The 14,328-nt window shown below is 48.6% G+C and overlaps 5 protein-coding genes across 5 annotated transcripts; 3 read left to right on the forward strand and 2 right to left on the reverse strand.

The window, feature by feature from the left end:
* Positions 1 to 1,711: 1,711 nt before the first annotated feature.
* ARB_03225 (uncharacterized protein) lies at positions 1,712 to 3,216 on the reverse strand (the record flags this gene model as incomplete). The annotated part of the gene is made up of 2 exons (XM_003010478.1): positions 1,712 to 2,901; positions 2,967 to 3,216. The coding sequence occupies 2 exons, from the start codon at positions 3,214 to 3,216 to the stop codon at positions 1,712 to 1,714; spliced, it is 1,440 nt and encodes a 479-aa protein (XP_003010524.1).
* Positions 3,217 to 6,112: 2,896 nt separating this feature from the next.
* Positions 6,113 to 6,376, forward strand: ARB_03226 (uncharacterized protein; the record flags this gene model as incomplete). Its single annotated transcript, XM_003010479.1, has 1 exon — positions 6,113 to 6,376. One exon carries the CDS (start codon positions 6,113 to 6,115, stop codon positions 6,374 to 6,376), a length of 264 nt encoding a protein of 87 aa, XP_003010525.1.
* Positions 6,377 to 6,749: 373 nt separating this feature from the next.
* ARB_03227 (uncharacterized protein) lies at positions 6,750 to 7,867 on the forward strand (the record flags this gene model as incomplete). Its single annotated transcript, XM_003010480.1, has 2 exons — positions 6,750 to 7,280; positions 7,355 to 7,867. 2 exons carry the CDS (start codon positions 6,750 to 6,752, stop codon positions 7,865 to 7,867), a joined length of 1,044 nt encoding a protein of 347 aa, XP_003010526.1.
* Positions 7,868 to 8,754: 887 nt separating this feature from the next.
* ARB_03228 (uncharacterized protein) lies at positions 8,755 to 9,884 on the forward strand (the record flags this gene model as incomplete). Its single annotated transcript, XM_003010481.1, has 2 exons — positions 8,755 to 9,493; positions 9,691 to 9,884. The coding sequence occupies 2 exons, from the start codon at positions 8,755 to 8,757 to the stop codon at positions 9,882 to 9,884; spliced, it is 933 nt and encodes a 310-aa protein (XP_003010527.1).
* A 143-nt stretch (positions 9,885 to 10,027) lies between these two features.
* ARB_03229 (uncharacterized protein) lies at positions 10,028 to 12,154 on the reverse strand (the record flags this gene model as incomplete). Its single annotated transcript, XM_003010482.1, has 3 exons — positions 10,028 to 10,282; positions 10,374 to 10,913; positions 10,985 to 12,154. The coding sequence occupies 3 exons, from the start codon at positions 12,152 to 12,154 to the stop codon at positions 10,028 to 10,030; spliced, it is 1,965 nt and encodes a 654-aa protein (XP_003010528.1).
* Between the last annotated feature and the right edge of the window lie 2,174 nt (positions 12,155 to 14,328).

The following is a 14,328-nucleotide window of genomic DNA, read 5'->3' on the forward strand; positions in this document are numbered from 1 at the left end:
AAAAGCCACAGTATGCAGGTCAAAAGTTTCGACAAACCCGAAGCCACTAACCGCCGGCTTTTTTCCTTTCACTTTCCGCTAACTCTGAGCTTGAAGAACAATGGATTTGTTCAGATGAAAGAGAATCCTGAAAGAGAGGATTTTTCAGTTCTTGGACCTGGAGTTCGCTAGGTGAAACGAAGTGCTTGCTTGCCGTGCAAGACGTAACAACTTTGCCTCGTCCGTTCCCCATGGCGAATCAGGGGGCTGGTGGATAGTTACAAAGGTACGTACCTTGATTGTTATCAATCAAACTTCAATAGAACCAAACACCGAAGAAACATTATCCGGGTGCTTTGCGAGTAGCAGAGCCTAGAAATGTCCCTCGGCAGCTTGTACAATAGTTATGGAAGTAAATTATCACCAAACTCCTCTATCCTGCTTACAAACTATGGAAACGCTTTTCCTTCTCCAGACGAAACACACTGTAGCAGATTGGTAGGGAAGAAAAAGGAAGAAGAAAATGGATTCCAATAGGAAATACAGCTAGCTTTAGAGAAGGGGGAAAGAAATTGTATAATAAAGGGGAGCAAAAGCTGATCAGACTCGTAAGAAAAGACCGTTAGTTACATGTATGCGCAAATCTTAGACCAGGGGAGAAACGGCAGCTGGTCTCGACGGCAAAGAGATATTGTGCAACAAGGGCGGTATTCCAGCGGAAGACGAAGGGCGAATATCATTTTTCGCTTAAGCGAGGCAGGCAACCTTACCAAAGGCGAGAGCAGATGCTGGATGGAAGCCGGATAACGGAAACCCTCAAAGCAGGAACATATTCGTCTTTCCGAGAAACCGAAAAAAAGATCCCTAGTACCGGCTATATCCGGCCGGGAATATGGCAGTCGAAGGAGATGTCATAGCTAAAGGAGACTCGTTTGATGCCGATGCTGTAGTATTGATCCCCTAAACACCAGTGTAAAAGAGACACCAGCGAAGCTGCACAAAAAATAAAAAATCATCAAAACAACCAGGTCTTCCGGAAGAAAAAGCGTCATGTACATCGTCAGAGTACATGGAGAGCAATGATGAAGGAAACCCAGCAGCCTTTTTCGAGTCAGTCTCAATCAAAACGCTAGATAAATCACTCAACAGTAAAAAGTCATGCAGGTGAAAAGAAAGGTAGAAGAGAACAAGGAGACAAGAAATCGTTTGGCGTTTTTTGTAGAGTGACATGACATGACATGAAAAGAAAAAGTGTCAAATTTCCGTGGAAAAAACAAGGTATAAAAGTAGGCTGGGAAGATATGCTGCAAGAAGACCGGGTACGGTCTGTAGGGTAGATCGATTCCTACTCTTCCTTCATATCGCAATAGCCAAAAAAAAAAAAAAAAAAAAAAAAAAAAAAAAAGAGACAAGAAGACGAAACTCAAAGGGTTAGTTAAAGGGAAGAGAGAATTGAATGAAGAAAGGGATGTCAAATAAAGCCCGTTAATGTAAAGGAAAAAACTGCATCGTCATTTTCGGAAACGTTGAAAGACATCGCTTATCTGATCGTTATTGCGAGAAGGCAGGGGGATGGCGGAAGAGCAGCTGCATAACAGGGGTATAGAAGCGACTCTGTGAGTTGTTTGACATCCAAAGATAGATTGGAGAACGTCCAGCATATTGCGGTGACCTCATCTGCAAGTCCTCCGGTGTAACCTTCTTCTGATATTGGGTATCAAATTGTTGATGCCTAAGAGGCCTGGCCGCCACGGTTATAGTTTCCACGACGGGGGTTCTTCTGCTTTGCGCTGACGGTGCTCCATCCGTCTTCATCAGGAGTAGCAGGAGATGCAGGAGATGCAGTCTCCGATGGAGTACCTTGAGCAGGAGGGCCACGCTGGGAGGTGCTGCGAGATCCTCCACGGCTGTGAGGTGGTCCACCACGGCCACGTCCACCACCGTTTCGCCAGCTGCTGCTTGTCCGGCTTTGTAGCGGTGGGCGGCCCTTGTCTTGACCAGATTCAGTCTTCTGTGTAGGAGCGGCTGCCTTTTCGGCTACCTTTTCAGCTGTTTTTTCACTCTCATCGGCAGCTTTCTCCTCGCCTTCTTCACGTTTTAGAATTTCAACAGGCTTTCCTTCTGTTGTATCTTCTTTGGTTCCATTTGCTTCTGCTTTCTCGGCCTCCTCCTTTGCAGCCTTCTCAGCTTTTTGCTTCTCTAGGCGTTCCGCCTTAGCCTTCTCGTCAGCCTCTTTCTTCTGTAGTAAGGCCAGCTCTCGCTTCTCAGCTACTTCCTTTTCACGGGAAGCAGTATCAATGGGCTTTGCGCCTCCAAAAATACTGGACTGGGCTTCGGCAACAGCTGGGGAGGGTGCAGTAGCCTCCGACTCAGGGATTGTCCTCTTCTGCAAGTTAAGTCTCGGTCTTGCTCCAGGGACAGGAGCTGCGGCGGCGGCAGTTGGAGTTACAGGCTCAACAGGAGTTTCCGGTTGAGCAGGAGCATCCGGCCGCATCCTAGCTCTCCATTGGTTATCAAGCTCGGGCGCAGTTGGAGCTCTTTCAGGAGCAGGACGCTCGGTAAATTCTCGGCGGGGGGGTCGAGAGCCGTCTTGGGAGCGGCCTTCACCCCATGCTGGGGAGGCTCTGCGGAACTGAGGGCCATCTTTGCTGTGGGGACGACCCTCCCTGGAGGGAGCGCTTTGCAGGCTAGGAGAAAGAGGTCCCTTTCTCTCCCAGTTGGAAAAATCACGCGATCTACCGTCGTTGGCCGCTTCATAGCCACGTCGGCCAGGGCGCTCATTTGCAGCATCAGAAGCAGGGTCGAAATTGCGGGCGCCACCGAAACCTGGGCGATCTGATACGCGTCTCTGACCTGGAAGGTCAGGCAGTGGGCCCTTTCGGGTCCAGTCGCTAAGGTCTCTTCCATCATGTCGGTCTTTGGCTATAAAAAGGGTTAGTCACCAGGGTTGATTGTTTATCGGAAATTAACGGTAAAGAGTTACATACGAGGTTCTGCAATGCTCACTCGGATATTTCTCCCTTGAAGGGAGGTACCCTGGAATGTTAGTGCCTTCTTGAGGCCGTCAACTGAGGCAAATTCAACATAGCCAAAGCCTTTTGGGGATCCAGTAAGTTTATCCTCCACAATACGGACACTGGTAACCTCACACTCAGCGAAGAGCTCCTGGATATCGGCCTGGGTGGCGTCGAAGGAAAGGTTACCAATGTGAGCGGTATAGGGTGGCTGGGTGGGCATAGGCAGTTCTTCTCTCACGGAGTAGCCACGGTCTTTTTTTTGTCAGAAGGAAGACTGTCAGCAGAGCATGCCATTGTCAAAGGACGCTGTTGTTTTCATACCGTGATGCTCTTGGGCATATCCGCCAGACGTTCCAAACGTGCTACGTTCACGGTCTCCGCCATAGCCAGATCTGGGTGCGTAGGAGGATACTGAAATGCATATATGTTATTATATTAGGAGATGGTACACTCGGGATTTCGAAGCGAGATAAACTCACCGGCTGTGTCGAAGGGAAATAGTCAGCGATGATCGTAACACATACACGGATGGTAAGCACTTACATGGAATAGGATTATCCTCCATCTCGTCGGCCCAGGAGCCGTAGGCTGGTTATCATGACCGTTAGCAACTAGGCTTCCCACATCCCTCCAACGCCCCCTCCTCTCCAAAACCCCCCCGGGAGGCTCAAACTCACTCTCATCCGCCAGAAAAGTCCCAATGGACATCTTCTGGGCTTTCGACTTTGCAGGAGCTAGACATACCAGGGTTAGCGACTCAACTTCCCTTCGGATGTGCCCTCCTTGAGCCTGATTCATGGTAGCGGTTTTTAGTGGAGTGTGGAACAGGGCAAAAAGGTGAACCAACCCATGATTGCGATTAAGACAGGACGCGCAAAGGCGATGCGCGTAAGTAGCCTAAGAGAAAAGCCTATAGGTAAACGGGTCCCTAGGCACCAGCAAAAAGTAGCTAATCTTTCGAGAGGTTGTGTATGTGGTGTGTGATGTCTTATGCAGGTCAAAGAAGAGAGCGAAAGAGTGTCTTTTTTTAGTTAAAATGATAAATTTTGGCGATGACGCTAAAAGAAGGAAAGAAAAAAAAGTCAGCGTGCGTGAGGGTCACTGGCCAATCAGAGGGCTTAAATGGTATATTGCTTAGGTAATCATGGCATCTAGGGCAGCGAGGTCGACGAGTGAGGAAAAGAAGACAAGAAAGACGACAGGCAATAAGGAGGAAAGGATATCAATATGTTTAACAGGTTCATGGCGGGGATAGTGTTGCTGATACAGGTATTCATTAGACAGTTAGTATATGCTATGGCAACTGGTGATACCTGGCATTATGTAGAATGCAGTATCACGCTTATGGGTCTGGTTTCAACAAGTGACAATCACCTGATAATGACGATATGACTATAGGATCAGAACGTTGATACGGATATATGTATACTCTCGAGTCAGTAATAGGATATATGTTCAAAAGGCGAGTGTAAGCTTGGGTGAGAAGACCGTAAATGCCGTCATGTTTTAATGTAATTGATATGTTAGAGACGTACAACCCTCTTGAATACAACTTCCAATGTAAACAATCCTTTCTGCGCTTGTTTATCCAGGTTGCTGTCCAAATGTGTTTCTCTGGAAGGAAGGAACCTTATGCCAGCCCGAAGAAGAGCTTGTCAGTCCTACACCAGAGTAAATACACAACTAGATAGCATATAGCCATCTACACCGGATATCTACGAAGTACAGATCGAAGTGGCCAGTGTCAAGCCGCTGTGTTGCTCGTCGTCGACACGTTGACCCCATCGGTTCGATAGAAAGATGCCGCCTTATCTTATCTGATCGGCGCTCGGCCCATAACCGGTAAAACCTTATCTCCACCTCCGTTCTCAACGGGTTTGTCTCAACAATTGAAGGGGACAAAGACGAAGTGGGAATGTATAACATCAATAAAATGGAATGTAGGAAAGAGGGTATAAATGTTTATAAATTTATTGCTACTTTCTTTAGGGATTGACAGAGTAAATATTCACACGAATCCCGAACATTTTGGTGATCAGGCTTCCTCAAATTGCTTATTTAGCGTATGACAAAAGAATATTTGAAAGCCGTCAGGCTTCAATGCGTACGTTTTTGAGTATAAAGTCAACGTTCCCTGGATTTGCTGCTTGCTGCGTGCTGAAATGCATATAGAAGAACCATCTACTGTATTGTCCAATCACAGCCTAAGTTTCGTGATTACTAATCACAGTCACCCCCATGAAACCTTAACCAATCGATGGGTTGAGAGCGAAAAGCTGCGTCTTAAGGCACTTAGGTGTCTGCTTATTATCTCAGATCAGTTCGAGAGTTTGCATGGTATCACTAAAATCAAGTAAGGAACGTGAAAAAGAATTTTGACCTGATGGTGAACCCCAAATTGAGCCAGGCTACCGTGGACTCACGAATGCTGGATAATTGTTAGTCCGATGTTCATGAAGGCGCCCGGGCCCGGGCACCATGGAAGGGTCATCACGATCCAGTGGATGGATGGATCTACATCTGCGCAGAAAGGCAGACTGCCTGGTTAAGACAATGCATACAAGATGAGTACAGAAGGTGGGCCGAGCACGCCTCGCACATCCATACCTGTGTCGCCAGTCCTGCAAGCTGGTGCCCTAGGCGGTATGTCAAGACTCATCACCTTGGTTGAAATGATGTTGACCTAGCGTACCGTCCAGGCACTTGCGGTCTTCTCTATGGCGGCGTATCTGGAGTGCTTCGGGCACATCACCCGATAATAAAATCAATATCTACTGGAGTCTACTGGTTTGCATTCGGCAGCTCATTCTGGTGTAAGTGTTGCTCTTGAAATTGGCCATCCGTTGTGTTAACTAGGATAATATACAGGGTTGAGGAGCAATATCCTCAGAATTCAATTCGAAGACAATGCAACACCGAAAGAACGCATTTATTCAAGTGTTGCGTCCAGCGGCCTGTCAGGGGGGGCCATCAATTTGGCAATGAGTGAGTATTTCCCAAGTGTCATTGCTATAACTCATGCATATCATCCCGACGATTGAAACATTCGTGTATCGGCAACATAACTAAAATAACAAACAGATCGACGTTTTCTTCCTGGCCTAGTTATCTGTTCCATGTTGGGCCTTGTGGGACAGTATTCTTACAATCAACTTGAGGAGCGCCAGGCACGGCTCCAATCAGAACCAGCGTCGACAAAAACATGGGCCGAACGGATGGCCGATTCTCGATGGATACCAATCAGAAATCTGTCTGATGAACAGTATAAAACCATGCTGCAAGAAAAGCTACTTGGTGTCGACGTGGAAATCGCATTGATCGACGACAGGTTGAAAGAATTGAAAGCCTCTGGAGATGAGAAACCAGACCCTGGTAAATAACATAACATTTCCGTTAGTCTTTTTCTGTATATTAATTTTTGGTTCTTTTGTTGTTTTGTCCTGTACATGTACTGTAGATTCTCGGTCAACGGCCGAACAGAGATATCCCTCGGTTTAACAGCCTATCCAATACATCCAATGGCTTTCTTATTTAGACCGGCTTTACGACCAGAATTCACTCGCCCGAAAGGTGGCTTTAATTATATCCTTCCGTATTTCGGATGCTTACAAACGCCACCCGTTAGGGCGTAGTTGGGAGTAGCCGTGCTTGGGTCGTAGAATTATATCTCTAGATTGCACTTTATGGACACTATATTGAATTTTTCATTATTTTATATTTGTCGAAAGGATACCGCCTCAAAGCAAGTTGACAATGAATTCCATACCCACAGGTTTACCAAAAAAGCCCAGAGTTCTGAGCCTAGGTACTATCAAACACCTGGGCGAAGATTTCATCGCAGAGTTCCAACGGGAATTTGATTTATCGGTACTAGAGACCTGTCCACGAAGTGAATTAAAAAGCCGACTGGAGGATGACATCAAAGAACATGGTCCGGTAGACGCATTTATCATCGGGCCAAATAGCATACCGTATTATCCGTTTGACGAAGAGATTCTCTCACCGCTGGTACCGGGCTGCAAAATAATAGCAAGCCTTACCTCGGGCTACAACATGTTTACCGTAGAATGGATCGCAGAGCAGGGAGTGTGGCTCACAAATACCCTCGATGCCGTTGCAGAGCCCACGGCAGACATGGCCCTGTTCTTATTGCTGGCAGTTTTTAGAAATACAACGAATGCAGAACGGAGCGCGAGAGCAGGGACCTGGAGAAACAACTTGAATCCAACTCATGATCCATCGGGATGTACCTTGGGCATCGTAGGGCTTGGAACAATTGGAAAAGTAAGCAATTTCACATAATCATCGATCTATGACTATAGTATTTGTATATTGACAATAGGTTTCTTTCCCTCTAGTATCTGGCCAAAAAGGCGGCTGTATTTAATCTCAAGGTCATATATCATAATAGAACTCAACTGCCTGCGGACATTGAGTCTGAGTATGGGGTGACATATTACGCCTCATTACATGAGATGCTTGCAGCCTCTGATGCAGTCTCAATTTGTTGTCCACTGACGGAACAGACCAGAGGTTTAATAGGACCAAAGGAATTTGCGGTGATGAAAGACGGTGCTTATCTAGTCAATACGGCTCGCGGACCGATTGTGGATGAAAAGAGTCTGATAGAGGCTCTTGAAAGCGGGAAGATAACCAGAGCAGGACTTGACGTTTTCAGCGAAGAGCCGGAATTTAACCCGTATTTCAAGACCAGTGACAAGGTTATAATTCAGCCACATCTTGCAGGTTTGACTGACGTGGCTGTTAGAAGAGCAGGCCGGGAAAGCTTTGAGAATGTGCGTGCTCTATTTCGAACAGGAAGGCCAATCTCGCCTGTCGTTGATATTAAACCTAATGTTGGACAGAATTAGAGTAGAATAAAAGACTTAGATGCAAGATCAATCATCTCGGAAGATATATCTTCAAGTTGCTGATGCCTTTGGGAACACTCTCATGACCTAGCAGATCCCTTACTGTTGGTCAATCTTTTCGGTTCGTTTGGATAATTCCGGATATCGCTGAGTAAGGTATACTTCATGGCTTGGACACAGCACCACAGTAAGTCGTTTAGAGATACCTTTTTCCAACTGTCTGTTTGGTTCGGAGAGGAGCAGTAGACGGGAGAGCCAGCAGCCCCGGGAATGTTTGCGAATGCTTTGTCTTGCAGCCTCTTGCGAAGGGCGTTAGAAGCTTCTAGTGACAATGTATTCTCGGTCATACATCTATCGTTGAGTCAGGAGATATCAAATAATCGGCTATTGGGTATTGGGTATCGGGTATTGGATTGCTTTGCCAACTGGGCATCTTCAGCAATAAGCTATAATACATGGATAGGAGATTGCTGAACTCGCGTCGAGAAATGCGACCCATGCAAAGAGCACAAAGGAACCTGCTGAATGCGACATTGGTATATTTTAAAAGATTTATGTTGCACAATGTGGATGGAGTAAGTTTCATGCAGCAAGTTGGCACTGATGATATTAGAAGTTATTTTTGCCACTGGGAAATGAGCGCAAGCATCTTGTTGGCTACCTCTCTATTTACACCACTAACTAGCTATTTACACCACCAGAGAACGTATATATCACCACAAGATACCCATTTGTACACGTCCATATGGCAGAAGAATCTATGAATGCCAAAGATGAGAAAAAGAACAGTGATTACCAGGAGAGAAATGCCTGTATGGCGCCTTCACAGCCAGTATAGACCTAACCAGCTAGTTAACTAATATCCAACTATTGAAGTCACCAAATTAATGAACCCCAGACCAAAGCGAGCAGCCTCGCCGCCCATCGAGCCCAAACCCTCTCGTCTGAAACCGTTCAAAAACCGCGACGGCCTAGGAGCCTACATCAAAGACCCCGAGTCCTTCTCCGCGTCAACCGTCATATCCCACTCGCCGGAGTTCGTGGTGATCCACGACCTCTACCCTAAGTCCGCCGTACACCTCCTCATACTGCCTCGAGACCCCCAAAAATTCTTCCAACACCCCTTCGTTGCCTTTGAGGATGCGAGTTTCCTTGAAAGCGTAAGGCAGGAGGCTGCCAGGGTGCGAAAACAAGCTGCTTCAGAGCTACGAAGGAAGTTCGGGAAGGTTTCGGCTTTGGATAGGAAGAGGAGTGAGGCGCTTGATGCTGATGATGATGGGGATGAGGATACAGTACCTGATGAATTGCCGGAGGGGAGGGATTGGGATAAGGAGATAATGTGTGGGATACATGCGAATCCGTCTATGAATCACCTGCATATCCATGTTATTTCGGTGGATAGATATGGGCAGAGTCTAAGGCATAGGAAGCATTATAATAGCTTTTCGACGCCGTTTTTTGTCGAGCTTGATGCGTTCCCGCTGGCGGAGGACGACAAGCGCAGACATCCTGATAGAGAAGGGTATTTGAAGTCGGATCTGAAGTGCTGGAGGTGTGGCCGGAACTTTGGCAATAAGTTTACGCAGCTGAAGGCGCATTTAGAGGAAGAGTTTGAGGAATGGAAACGTATATAGCCATATTAGCATATCCTAATTACTTGGTAGTTATGCAGGAGAGGTGAAGGAAGGAGTATTATTAAATGAAGATTTTGATTAATGCACCTATTACCCCCTATAGCTAAAGATTAAAAGCCTTATCTGCGCCAAACAACTCAACAAATAAGGACGAGAAGAGAAGGAAAAGGTAATAACCGCCTGCGCCAGTGACTCCGAAGCTCCATACCAAAAAAGAAGAAGATTTTGTAAAGAAAGTGAGCGACGCGGGCTCCTTGACGAAGAATGAGAAGAATCGGTGGACTGGACGGCCATATCTTGAAGCACAAGGAAGAAAGAGAAGCGAATACAAGGGTATAAGGAGCGTGAGAAGGTTGCAAGGAAACAAGAATAAAATGAAGTGAAAGTAAGCAAAGAGTGAGGGATACCGAGATCCCGTATCATGCTTGGGTGGTCGTCAAAGGATCGTGAGATTTCTCGACCGTCTAAGTGATGAGTAGGAAAGAAGGCAGGGGTGGGTGGATGAGAAAAGGTATACTTCCCTCCTTCACAACCGCTTGGAGCTGGCCCGGCGATCTAGCATGGACCAAAGGCTGGAACCTTCATGGACCTCAGGGAGGCGGTAGCCATTGAGCATCTCGTTCTCGACGAAGATTGAGGCACGCTTGAACCTGCGGTCTGCGTACTTCTCGTATATGGCTAGATGGTGCTGCTGTGGAGCCTCACAGCATTCGAGGATGAGGCCAATGAGCTGGTAGAGCTGGCCGAATGTGTATCCCGAATAGAATACATGGGCAGGGGTCTAGGTGGAATATGTCAGCAATGAGAAACGCCGAAACATTAAAAAAAAAAAAAAACAGGATAAAACAAGTCAAGGCGAATAATGAACATACCCAGTCCCCTTTCCGCAGCATCAGTCTGGCTAGACAGTGGGCGCCGGCAGCAGTGAAACTCGGTGGCGTGCCGACGAACCGCTCGTCCATGATGGTGAGTTCCAAAAAGTACTTTGCGAGAGTACGAGTTTCCAGGTCATAATCATCAGCCTTGCTAATCCGACGGAGGAAGCTCATTGGCCCTGGCCATCCGAGCTCGAACTGGAGCATGCTAAGCATGAAACGTTCGGCCTTGAGAATCTCGTCAACGGTGTATCCGTTATCAACCATGTAGACGATCTCCTGCACCGAGGGACAGTTGATCTCTTCGTACTTTGCAGCGATAAAGATAGCGGTAGCGCCAACAAGCTGGAGCTTGCCCAGCGAGACGATCTTGCAAGACAAGAAACGGTCTATGTAGTTGACGCAGAGGAATAGAGTCTCTGGAAGAAGCGAGAAGCGGTGGTGGACCTGGACCAGCCAGTCCATCAGGACAGAGCGCATTGACCACTGAATCTCTGCTTGGTTGTCCATGTAATGGGCATTTGGGAGGAGTTTGAGCTATGAAAGATGATAGCGTTAGCATTGGCATTATTAGCAATCGCAAAACGGCACATTAGTACGTAACATACCTCGAGTTCCCTTAGGTATTGGAAGATCTCTTCACCATATTCAGCTACCATTGTAGTATCCCGCCACTCATCATCGTACTCTTCGACGGAGGTAGAGGTTTCCATGATCTGCCTTGCCAGAGCTAGTTCCCGACGGGACTGCTGGCTCATTCTGGGGAATAATACCATAGTTGCGCCGCCAGTGGTATTATCACGGGAACGGTATGAGCGGGCAGTGGCATAGCCATCTTCGTCATAGTTGTCTTCCTCCTCTTCGTCCCAGTATTCTTCTGGTTCGGATTGGTCATATTTACGCGACGAGACGGTGATATCACTTGGTCGTTTGGTCGATGGCATTGAGCCTCTGGCTCCATCGCTGGATATCCTGGTAACCTTGGACTTTGTCACCTCATTGGCATCCTTTGCATTATGATTTGGCACTGGTGGTCCGGGTTCGACGGTTGCCTTGACAACAGCTTCTTTAACTGCAGGTTCTTCGGCAATGGCCGTAGCTGCAGGCATCGTTTTAGTTACTTGAGCAGGAGCAGAATCTGTAGTGGCTGGTTTGGGAGCATTGGTCGCGCCCTTGACGTCCTTTTCGACCTCTTTGGATGGCTCAGCAGACTTTGACGATGCCTCACTCACGGAAGCTTGCAGGGCAGAAGCCTTTTCCTGCTGCTGCTGCTGCTGATGCTGTGGTTTTTGCTGCTTGGTGGTTGGTTCCTCGACGACTGGTTGCAGAATTGGGTCCTTAAAGACAGCATTGGCACGTTTGGTCTGAATCTTTTTAGTCTGCGTCTTCTCTGAGCCTGGCTTTATACCGACTTCAGCGTTAATGATGGTATTCACTGCTGGCTTTGTACTAATGGAGTGAATGGGGCGCTGTGCTGGGCGAGCAAGACAGAGCGGCTTCTCGGTGATTTTGATAGTGTCCTTGGATGGGAGAGAAGAGTCATCTTTAGCAGATCGAAGGGAATTGACGGTGTTGCTGACATCGCCAAAGGCAGCACGTCTGACTGGCTCCTTGCTGGTAGCGTTGCTGTTGCAGCTGCTGTTTGCCAGAGCCGACAAGGCAGGCGACGACTTGTTGCGGTGATGAATGGTCTTTCCAGCGCGGTTGAAGGCAATCATGTTCTCATCGACTCGACCGCGAAGGGTGCGAGCTGGTCTCTGTGGCTGTTTGTAGAGCATTAATTAGTCCAAACAAGTCCTTCAAGTGACAAATTGACGGGTGCAGGAGGGCGTGTAGAGGTTGGAGGCAGCAGGGGAGGTGACCGGCAGCTAAAGGGGCTACAATACCTTTGCGTCCATGGCGAAGTCGACGACGACAGAGACTGATAAATAGACAGGAGACGAAGAGAGTCTACTGTCCAGCTATCATCAAGAAGAATACAGAGTATCGATATAGAGAGCGGTCTTCTGTGGATAGGATGTTTGTTGATAAAGTGTCTCTCACTTGGCCTCAGTTGTTGTTGTTATTGTTGTTGTGGGTGCTGTTGCTGAGGCAGTCGTCAAGGTAAGATAGGCGGGAAAAAGGGATCACACAGCAGCCCATGTAAAGCAAAGGCAGAGACCAAGACGGGCGAGCTGTTCAGTCAATCAATCCCCTGGGCAGGCTGTCCGCGCCCTCGAAGTGTGTCTCTCCGCTGGTCGTCCCGCAGGCAGTCCGTCGTCCCGTTGCTGTCGTCCTGGCGTCGTCCTGGCGTCGTCGTCGTCGTCTGGCTGGCTTTTGCTGGTGTTTTATTTTCTTTTCTTGTTGCTGGAAAGAGAAGAAAATAAACAAAGCTAGGCCGCATGCGGTTAGCGCCCGACGGCGGCCTGGCTAAGCAACCAAAGTCTTGGCAGATTACGTCATGCCATTAGTCGCGCGGCGGCGCGTCTCCCCCAAGAGCCGCAAGAAGGCGTTTGTGCATGCTAAGCGCGCGCCTGGCCTGCGGACGGCGAGATATTTTTTCCACGAGCTGCGGCGGGCGATGCGACAAGGCTGGCGAGCAGTTTGCTCCCTGCAAAGACGTCCAGTGGCCGCTGCAGGGGAGTTCGTGGGGAAGCCGCTTTTTGCGTGTCGAGGAACACGAAAAGACGCCAACCCACGTGACCTGGACCTGCCTCATTTTTCTTTGCGGCGACGACCTCAAAGCGACTAAAAGGGCAAAAGCAACGACCGGTGGGAACAGACGGCGTTCGACGCAGCGACAGCGCAGGACAGGCCGGCTGACGGGGCGCCAGCAGAGGGCGGCGGAGGGCAGATGAAGGCTGCGAGACGCAAGGGACAGGCCGACAGAGGCATCTCCTGACGTCAGGATGGGTCAGTGACCCCGATTTTAGTGCGGATGGCTGCCGGCTTCGTCCCGGCCGCTACCGACACAGCCTGCCCACCGTTTGAACGGCGGCGATGCGACAAGAAGAAAGAAAAAGGGCCCATCGAGTCGAAGCGACGCCGGCATCGCAAGGTCCTCGGAGCGCTGGGCTGTTCCCCGGGGGGTCCTCCTCCTCGCCGGCGCTGACACAAGCCAGCAGAGAGAAGCAACCAGGGCCGGACGCTCATTCATTTCGGTCACAGGATCCCTCTCATCGCAGCGCACAATATTCCGAGCCCGCGATCGCAGGAACTTGCGAGAGCCAAGCGGGTTTCACTTTTTTCTTTTACAACAAACATGCATCCAGTCGCCTGCTCTAGCCTATTGTTGTCGCATTCACCAGCTTAGCCGTGGTGCCACCGGGCTCTCGCTGAGGTCGCTCCCCCCCGTCGCTCAGGCCTCAAACTGCCGTTTCGCCAGCATTGTATCAGATCCCTATTTTTTTTTTTTTTTTTTCCTTTTAAAAATATACTCCATATATATATATATATGAACATGTATAAACGTATGGGGGACAGCGTCAGAGGGCCCTTGTATCGCAAACCCCCGGAAGGAAAATAAGGGTCTTCTTCACACGACCGCGAGAAGGGAGAACGGGGGTGAATCAGTGCCGGCGCAGTGGGAAAGCTGGGAAGCCAGAGCAGCGTCTCAATCCATTGCGACTGGCCATTGATGCAAGTTTGCGCCGGATGTTAGCGAAGAAGCGCAGCATATGTTTCCTTGACTCTTCGTCGATACGGGGTCTGGAGTCGCAAGGCGCAAAAGAAAAGAAACAAGGCCGAAGAGAGAGAAAGAGAGATTTAAAGCATGCATTAATATATATTTCATCATGCTGGAGCTTCTTCCTGCTGGGCCGCTGGCTGCTGCTGCTAATAATAATAATGAACTAGCCTGCCGCTTCTGCTGTCTGGCCGACTCATGCATCGTTCGCCCTCGAGAAGTAAGACAGACCAACCGCTGCGAAACGAGGCAGAGGAAGGTCGTTCGACCTGTGCAAGTTCCTTAAGT

The sequence above is a fragment of the Trichophyton benhamiae genome (assembly GCF_000151125.1).
Source record: "Trichophyton benhamiae CBS 112371 chromosome Unknown contix01456_5.r1.exp, whole genome shotgun sequence".
Lineage (NCBI taxonomy): Eukaryota > Fungi > Ascomycota > Eurotiomycetes > Onygenales > Arthrodermataceae > Trichophyton > Trichophyton benhamiae.